Source organism: Capsella rubella, unplaced genomic scaffold (genome assembly GCF_000375325.1).
Source record: "Capsella rubella cultivar Monte Gargano unplaced genomic scaffold, Caprub1_0 scaffold_4, whole genome shotgun sequence".
Classification (NCBI taxonomy): Eukaryota; Viridiplantae; Streptophyta; class Magnoliopsida; order Brassicales; family Brassicaceae; genus Capsella; species Capsella rubella.
Window position 1 is genome coordinate 6,427,149 of NW_006238920.1, and position 9,721 is coordinate 6,436,869.

The window sequence follows — 9,721 nt, forward strand, 5'->3', positions numbered from 1 at the left end:
TATCAGAATCTGACACATGCCTTTATGATGTTCATGACTTATCCATTGTTGTGTTTCTTAAGATTTTGCTGATAGGTTACAGCAAAATTGAATTTGTTCCATGTCTGCATAAGTGAAGAAGACTGAAGAAAAGGTGCTGTCATATTTACTGGGTCAATAGACAATAGTATAAAGTAAAATAATGTTTATGCTAGTTGACATTCAATATTCATATTTTGCTTCACAAGTTTATTATAGACTGTATCTAGAGTTATGTTTCCAAAGATGTGATAGGTCACACCAATATTTAGTTTGTTCCATATGTGACATAGTCATCATGATGCATATATACTGCAAAGATTGTCACTGTAGTTGTGGAAGTTTTGTAAAAGTGGAGAAGTTGCATTAGTCAAGGGTTCTTGAGTTGTTGTTTTTTTTTTTTGCCTACGAACTCCATACACTAGTTTATCGTAATTGATTCTCTTCGTGAGAAAGCCAAACAAGTACCGACAAACCTACATGGGAAAAACAATAACTGCGTGCCCTTGCACATTTCGCGAATTTATCGGCACTAAGATTCTACTTCTGGAGATATGCCTAATGTTGAAATCAAGATCATATTATAGAAAAGCTTGAGAAGATTACAACACCAACGGTACATGATAAAAGACTCGTCAGCAGACAACATAATGTTTTCGAAGACAAAGAGATATCATAAACTCAAACAATGATATAAAGTAATAGTGATAAAAACTCGAGAAATGAAAAACATTAGCAATCATGCAGGTCATTTGTGATGGTCGGATAGAGATTTGTATGATTGCTAATGTGATTATATGAGTTAAGTAATTACTAATTAAGTTATCACAAGCTCTATAATGTTTGGTATAGATTTGTATGATTGCTAATGGTTTTTGACACTGCCATTGGGAATCTGTTCATGGATGTAGTTAGTATCAAATAATTTAAATGCATCCAATATAAAACCAAAATTCATAAATTTAAGTTAAATATTATAAATAAATTAAATGCGTCCGATAATTGAAATGCATCCACTTGACTAATATTATGTATGTTTATTAGTGACTTGTTTTGTTTTTGTCAACTCTGTCTACAATAGCTTAAAGTGGCATGATATTCCCTCTTTTCCAAATCAATCCAAATTTTTTTAAAAAAATCACACATATTAAGAAAACATATTAAAATGTATAGAAAATTTATTTTTATCTTTGTCAAACAGTTTACACAGATTATTTAGAAACAAAGTAAGTATATTATTATTAATTATCATTAACAAATAAATATTTCTAGAAAAAAAAAAATCAAATTTTTGGTTTTTGAAATAATTCATTTTAATAAAACATAGATTAATTAAGAAAATAGTAAGTATTTTTAGTAATGTCGGCTATGTTACTCAATCGTTTAATTTCTCTAATATAAGTCAACAGCTAGAAGGAATCTGTAAAATTGGTTGACCAATTTTATTTTATTTTACATTTTATATACATGATAAAATATGACAACTTAGTTTATAAAAATAAAAATAGTTAGTTATTATCCTCACCCGCCAAGACTCGATGTGTTTACTCAATATCATTTGTCTGTTTGTTGAGACAAGAACCAAAAACCGTGCATTGAACAGGCTTCTTCATAATTTAATTACGAGTATCCATAAATGATTAGTATTTGGAAATGATATACTCAGAACTGGCATAGACTGCGAAAGGTAATTTGATTTGGATGCAATTACGATTTGAATGTGAAAGTAATATAATTAGTTAGATTTATAAATGGAGATATGATTTAGATGCGATATGATTACATTATATTCTCAAATGACAAAACGAACTAAATGCGATTAGAAAACAAAATACAAATTAACCATTTATTAAATATCTATATTATATATTAAAATAAAATAAAAAATAAGAATGAAAAATCATCATTTTAATTTTTATGGTAATTCATATAAGAAAACAATATAATTGATAATCGAAAGGCAAAAAAAATGTATATATATATATATATATATATTTATATTCAAAATAATGACTCAAATGGTATATGTGAAACTAAAATAAACTATATATAAAATGCGCAGATATATATCCAAAAAAAAAAGAAGATGAAAGTATTTGTAAAATATGAGAATCATCAAATTACAATCTCGAATTTTGATTGACATTAACAGTTGTGATAAGCCGTTTTCAAATTTTATTGCTAACATTAAAATTAACCAACACAGACACTAATATGTAATCTATAATGTATAGACAGTAAATTATAAACAGTACACTGACATATGTACGACTAATAAAATTTTTGGTTTAATCGAACCCAAAACTAAACACTTTTGAACGATCTCTTTTTTAATACGGTCTGATATATTCAAATAAATATTCACACAACCAAAACTATAAAATAAAGTAACAATTAAATTAAAATTTAAAAATTATATATTTAGCAGGAAGTGGATGGATAAACTTCTATTCTGATTCCTTTCATACAATTTAGATACACAAACAAATAAATAATATATAGTTTAGTATTGTGAACCGAACAGCCTAGCAGCACCAATAATAGCATGTCGATGAGAATGTCAATTACTTTTTATATCTTCTTCTTGTCAACCACAATTTGGATAAATACGTGTTATATGTATATATATATATATATATATATATATATATATTTTATGTGATATATATGTTGTGATATACGACTAATGTTTTGTGTTTTATACTAATTGTTTTTCTAAATATTCGTTCAAATTTTGAATCTGACTTAATATTTTTGTAATCTACGGCAATAATATAGACCGAAACAAGCTTACTACATTACGTTACATTGAAAGCAATGAGAAAAAAAAAACTCTTAAATGTAAGAAAGAGCAATCTATCATGTCCAACATTCGCAAAGAAAAAAATATAATATATCTAAAACAAAAAAGAGGAGTTTGGATATGAAATATAATTTTTTTTCCCTTACTAGATAGAAGGTTTGAACCTTAGGCCATAATCCTTTTAAGATTTAGAAAAAACCGGATAAAAGTCCCTGATCCAAATGGAAATATCTACTAATTTCGTGTTTGAAGAAAATCGATCTCTGGCCTAAACCTATCAGACAATTCTTCATTCAAATAGAAACCACTGTACCAAAACCACTTAGTTAAATATAAAATTTTATAATGTTTAGATAGAAATTAGCACTAAACGTTTATACATGTCAAAAAGGCATACTAAATATTGAATATTGGTGAGACAGAAAATATGGGGAATTTCAAAAATACCCTTTATATTTATAGACACAAATTATCTTCATATGTGTGTAAATTTATATATATATATATATATATATATATATATATATTTCATAAATACTGTATAAATATCTTTTAAAAACCTTATAAAAACTTTATAAATGCCGTTTAAAACTTTTTAAAACCTTATAAATATTTGGATTTAGTCTTTCAGTAGTAATGATGATCTTGATGTACCTTATCAATCATATAAAAGTTTATAATATTTCATATTTGAAAAAGGTATTTTTGAAAATAATAATAAAAAAGAGTATTTAAAAAAAAAGGTACACCAAAAAAGACATTTCTCAAAAATTATCTAGAAAATAACTTTTTTATAAGCATTCTTGTTTCTATTTCATTTGCTTAAACATTATTATAAAAAAAAATCAAATGATAAGATGTGACGAAGTACAATTTTTAATATCGTTAACTAAAAATAAAAAAGAGTTGAACAATCTTTTTTTTTTTTTTGGACAAAAAATATAACTGTCATGCAACACGACAAATCAATCATTTGATAAAAGAAGTATAGCAAAAATTATATTAAATAGACAGGTCATGCATGACATTACGAATAAACTAAAATAATCTAAAACCAACCAACACAACAAGCCTATGTTAATGTTACTATCTTTTTTTTTTTTTTGATATGAGAACTAATAATTTTGTTAATCTACTAAAGCAAAAAATTTGATGATAAATATAAAACAAAAATATATACTGTATGTAGGCATGTCAATTAGGGCTAAACCCCGCGGGCTAGTTTGGTCCGGCCCTGAAAAACATCGGTCTCGGGTTTAAATATATATGTACATAAAAAACGGGGCCTTTCGGGCTAAGCCCATTCGGGCTAAAGGGTTTTTCGGGCTTAGCCCGGTTGGGCTCGGGCCGGCCCGAAAAGCCCTTATACAAGAATTTTTTGAATATTTTAGTTTGATTAATGTTATAGTTTTCATATTTACTTACTAGTCTTACTTATTACTTTTAAAATCTTTATACAAAGCTAAAACTAAATATATATAAGTATCATGATTTTGAAATCATCAAAATATCTATTAAATTTTGACTCTATCTTATACTTTAAAGTATTTTAGTTCCATTTCTTATTGGGTTAAAGTGTAAATAATTTATTTGGCTTTTATTTTTTTTCTTAAATTAAGTTAGTTTTATTGAATATTGATAAGTTATTTAAAATTTGATGCGTTATTTTTATAGTAGACCTTTAAATATAGTTTTTAAAAAACTATTATGAACTTAGAAATTGATTTTTTTATCGGTAAATAAAACCCAAAAAAGCCCGAAAAGCCCTGTAGTCCTGTTAGGGCCGGGCCGGGCTTTGAAATATAGGCTCGGAAATTTTTCGGGCCGGGCTCACATATATGAGGGCTTTACAGGTTTCGGGCCGGGCCGGGCCGGGCTAGCCCGATTGACATGCCTAACTGTATGTTACTCAAAACATCACTATCAAATTCACATTTTTTTATTTCTTTAATAGAGTTGATGATAGTAACATAACATAACACTCATGTGTGTTTATATAAACTCATTTTTGTGTCTCTCTCTTTCACAAGTACTTTACTTCATTACACAAACAAACAAAAATAAGACAATGGACGAAAGAGTCAACGCTCTTTCCAACATGAACGATCTAGAACTTCACGACTTCTTGGTCGATCCAAACTTCGATCAGTTCATAAACCTCATACGAGGTGATCATCATCAAACCATAGACGAAAACCCAGTTCTTGATTTCGATCTTGGTCCATTACAAAGCAGCCCTTGTTTCATTGACGAGAACCAGTTCATCCCTACACCCGTCGATGACCTGTTCGACGAATTGCCTGACTTAGACTCCAATGTCGCTGAATCGTTCCGTAGCTTTGACGGTGAGAGTGTTAGAGCTGGTGGTGGTGAAGAAGAAGAAGAAGATTACAACGACGGAGATGATTCATCAGCCACCACGACTAATAATGATGGTAGCCGTAAGACCAAGACTGATCGGTCTAGGACTTTGATCTCCGAGAGGAGGAGGAGAGGTCGAATGAAGGATAAGCTTTACGCGTTGAGATCTCTTGTTCCTAACATTACTAAGGTAAACCACAACATTTTCAGACGCAAGATTTGGTAATGAAAGTATTAATATTGAGTTTTTTTTATGTGTGTGTGTGTGTGGCGTTTAGATGGATAAAGCATCCATAGTTGGAGATGCGGTGTTGTATGTTCAAGAACTTCAATCACAAGCCAAGAAACTTAAATCCGATATCGCGGGCCTTGAAGCTTCTTTAAACTCTACTGGAGGGTACCAAGAACCTGCTCTTGATGCTCAAAAGACTCAACCTTTTCGCAGTATCAATCCTCCTGTTTCCAAGCAAATCATTCAGGTAATCTTGAAAAAGCTTTATATATTGATAATCTTGAAATATCAAGAATCTTGAAAATTTTAAATTTTGTTGTTTTGTGTGTTAGATGGATGTTATACAAGTGGAGGAGAAAGGGTTTTATGTGAGATTGATGTGTAATAAAGGAGAAGGTGTTGCTCCATCTCTATACAAGTCTTTGGAGTCTCTTACAAGTTTCCAAGTGCAGAACTCTAACCTAAGCTCTCCTTCTCCTGACAGATACCTCTTGACATATACGTTAGATGTAAACACAACACCAACTTGTACCCTTTTACTTTGTTTTGTTTCCGAATATATACGTCTTACTTACCGAGTTGGCTTGTTTGGTGGAAACAGGGGACATGCTTTGAACAGAGCTTAAACTTGCCTAACCTGAAGCTGTGGATCACTGGATCACTTCTAAACCAAGGTTTTGAATTCATCAAGCCATTCACTTGATTCTGTAACGCTTGCTCTAACGTGTGTAAACCCCGGTCCTGCATCTTCGTTGATCGTGTTCCTTCTTACATGTTTCATAACTCCCAACGATCTAATTTTAATTCTAGTGAAGATGTAATAGAGATTGTTGATTTCTCTATTAAATAAACACCATGTTATAGAGTAATTTAGAGACACAAATATATGGTTAAATGAAGTAATTTCATGTTATGTTTATAATCTCAAGTCTTAAGCTTCTCTTGCTTTGATATATTATGTTTTGGTTTATTATTCTAGCGGCTCGTAAGTTCTTGAACATTGGCTAGCTGCGAGACCATTCACATCTCCGATGGCCTCAAGTTCCTCAGACTAAACAAATCATTCAATATCATTGATTAGCTCTAAACTATAATCAAAACATACTATAAAAAAATTCCTTCATTTTATTTCTGATCTACAAAATATAATAATCCACAAGTAACAATGAACAAATGAAATGATATGTGCTCTCTTTTTTTCTGTTTTGTCTATACAAACTCTTTTGTTTTGTTTTGGATGCTACAAATGAGAGATATATGTAACAACAACCACCAAGTATAGTGTGCTTCCCCTCTTCTAATCATCATTGACTACTGCTCGTTGTTGTTGCACTACTAACACCGAAGTTTTGCTCGGGAAATCCGGCGAGGCCAAGAAATCGCCAAGAACTCCAAGCTCCTCAAACTCACACCAATCCTCTATACCGCTGATCGCCTCGTGTTTCTCACCGCATGTTTTTCCCACTACGAAAAGATCGTAATCGAAAGCCATGGAACGTAGAAGCATTGACGTATCCGCTCCATCCAAGATCTCTTGTTCCAAATAAATCGTTGAGCTTTCTTCTATTTCCATTCTTGAATCGTTTCTTTTCATCAACTCTCTTAGTTCCACCGTGTCAAGCATTTGATCCCAACCTGTCGCCTCTCTGCTCTTTCCCGATGCCAAGAGGCGTAGAACTGTTAATGTCACGTTCTCTTGACGGGCCATTCGCTTCGCAAAGGCTAGCGCTTCCCTATCATCTTTTCCTCCCACGAATATCACACACACCTTTCATAAAAATTCCTCTCTATGCTTAGTATCAAATCTTTATATATAGACATAGTTAAAGCATTGTGGATGAGACTCGACCACTAGACCATTTATAATTTGTTTCTAATACGGACAATAATAAAATGAAACTATAATACCTTAAGGTTTTGCTCCTCGTCTTGCTTTTTGCTAACGAGATGGCGTTCGACAAGGATACCGACAGAACAAGGAGCTTGTTTCAAGACATTGAAATTGAGAAACCGGATCATCTCAACATCGGACACTATAGATGTTCGGTCGAGTGACCAAGTACGGTGGAAAGGAAGAATGATAAGCGAGACAGCTTTATCAAGAGCTAGCCAACAAATATCATCTTGCATATGGTTGGAGTTTGCGATGCAAGTAAATGTGTCTATTGAAATGGAACTAGAGACATATCGATGGAAATGTTCGAAAGAGAGGATAACGTTTTCGGAATATTTTTTCCCTGTCCCGACTCCAAGTTTCTGAACTTTGTGTGAGATCAAAGTGGGAACATCTTGACCTTGTAACTCGACTAGGTGGAGCACGTAGCAAGTAAGAGGGCTCTCTTCTGATTGGTAAGAAGCTTCTAGAAGGTTGATCATGGAAGATATGTGGTCTGGTCTATGGATACAGACAAGAGTCTTTAGCTCTCCACTGTTCTTCATACTCGCTAAATTTCTCTTTTGGTAACACATGAATTGCTTAGATGGGTCGTAGAGAAACCCGACCACCACTGGTAAGACTAGAGAGTTGATGACAATGCACAAGACTAGGATTGAGAATATATCTTTTGATAATAACTGTAACATTAATATCAAACCATCATCAGTTAGAGAATAATAAATTTAAAAAAAAAATGAAAGAAACGATAATCATGATTGAGAGATGAGAGACTAACTTTAAGGCTGTGAGCGTAAAAGTAGAAGTTGAGTTCAATAACACCCTTATGAGCCATGATAAGGGAAAGGACGACAGAGTCTCGCAACGGCATTTTATAGATGTAAGGTACAATCACTGAGACAGAGAGCTTCAACAAGAAGATGAGCAAGACGAGGGACGCAACCGCGAATTTCTTTTCGTCGTTGCTATAGAATGTCAAAGCGTCTTTCCAAGATGCGATATCAGTTCTAAGCATAGTGGCTGATAAGAAGAGAGGTAATATGATACCAAAGTTAAAGCTCTCTAGGCGTTCGACCAATGCGGATCCAATAGGAGGTCCATTAGGAATGGCGAGACCAAGAAAGAAGGCTCCAAGTGCAGGATTCTGATCAATTAATTTCCAATACATACAAGATAAGCACAAGACGACGAGAATCCCGTAGATGTATTTGTCTTCTATCGGTCTCCCTTCTCGTTTCTGCTTGATTACTTTGAATAGTAAAGGCCTCACAAAGGCAAAAAGAATGACGAGAGAGAATGATATCTCTATCAGCATAAGCATTCCACCAATGAGTGAGTATGAAGCAAAAAACGCGCTCGTCATCATGAGAACTAGTCCAACCAGATCAGAGACCAAGGCTGAGGACAAAGCAACCCGACCGATAGATGAATGGTTCATGCCAAGGTCGCGCAATAGCCTTGCAATCCCGGAGAAGGATGTGAGGCTTTCCATTAGTAGCAATGTGTCATAATGTTGGGAAGAGAGCGGTCTATTTTCAACAGATTTGAACTTGTAAAGCATGTAGCCAACAATTATAGGGAAACTAACCGTTGCAATTCCAGTGACTCTTGCTTTTGACTCAGCCTTAAAGATTCTCTTGACGTCCATTTTCACACCTTTAAGGAACCAAAAAATCATGAATCCAAATGATCCAAGGCATCCTGGAATGTCGATTCTGTTTTTCGGGACCAAGATCTCCCCGATGATCGAGTTATTACCCGATAAAGTAAGTATAACATTCAAGAGTATTCCCGCCTTCAATGCAAAACCGGTTTTGTCAGTAGCAAAACACACATACAGTATTTTGAAGAAACATAAAAAGAAGAGGAAAAAGAACTCACAAGCATCATAGAGGAGAACTTGGGAACAGAAAGACCCAATTTCTTGAACATGATATTAAAAGCTTGCCAAAAGAAGAAGACGATCAAGATGACAATCTCGAGATTCGGAAGACGGTATTGCCAAATATTAAGACCTACACTTTTCAAAATAAGTCTCTCCCAAATACCATCTGAAGTCAGCTTAGGAGGATGCTCCTCACACATAGACCCATCCTCTCTTTTAGCTTCACCATACCAAGCCATATCAAATACCCATTGTATTTCAGGACTCATCTCCATAATATCACCACCTCCCATTACTGGCATCCCATCGCCGCCACCCTCGTTGCTACCTCCCGACATCCCGTCAGTAGCTGAAAATTCGCCACCTCCACTAAAATCCCCTGACATCCCAGGTCCTGTCCCATTCCCCATTTCCATGACTTCAAGAAACTTATGAGAGAGATTTTGTAAAAAAAATGGGAAAGAAAACAACAAAGAAATGTTGGGATCCTTTTTGAGTGTAAGCCATTTGTAAAACAAAGGGCACACA

The 9,721-nt window shown here is 33.5% G+C and overlaps 2 protein-coding genes across 2 annotated transcripts; one reads left to right on the plus strand and one right to left on the minus strand.

The window, feature by feature from the left end:
* Positions 1 to 4,815: 4,815 nt before the first annotated feature.
* On the plus strand, positions 4,816 to 6,336 carry LOC17889967 (transcription factor FER-LIKE IRON DEFICIENCY-INDUCED TRANSCRIPTION FACTOR). The gene is made up of 4 exons (XM_006294554.2): positions 4,816 to 5,372; positions 5,461 to 5,661; positions 5,747 to 5,923; positions 6,016 to 6,336. The coding sequence occupies exons 1-4, from the start codon at positions 4,890 to 4,892 to the stop codon at positions 6,115 to 6,117; spliced, it is 963 nt and encodes a 320-aa protein (XP_006294616.1). The 5' UTR covers positions 4,816 to 4,889; the 3' UTR covers positions 6,118 to 6,336.
* A 355-nt stretch (positions 6,337 to 6,691) lies between these two features.
* Positions 6,692 to 9,501, minus strand: LOC17888637 (cation/H(+) antiporter 8). Its single transcript, XM_006293353.2, has 4 exons — positions 9,190 to 9,501; positions 8,087 to 9,103; positions 7,323 to 7,988; positions 6,692 to 7,182 (listed from the first exon to the last, which is right to left on the minus strand). Exons 1-4 carry the CDS (start codon positions 9,493 to 9,495, stop codon positions 6,712 to 6,714), a joined length of 2,460 nt encoding a protein of 819 aa, XP_006293415.2. The 5' UTR covers positions 9,496 to 9,501; the 3' UTR covers positions 6,692 to 6,711.
* Between the last annotated feature and the right edge of the window lie 220 nt (positions 9,502 to 9,721).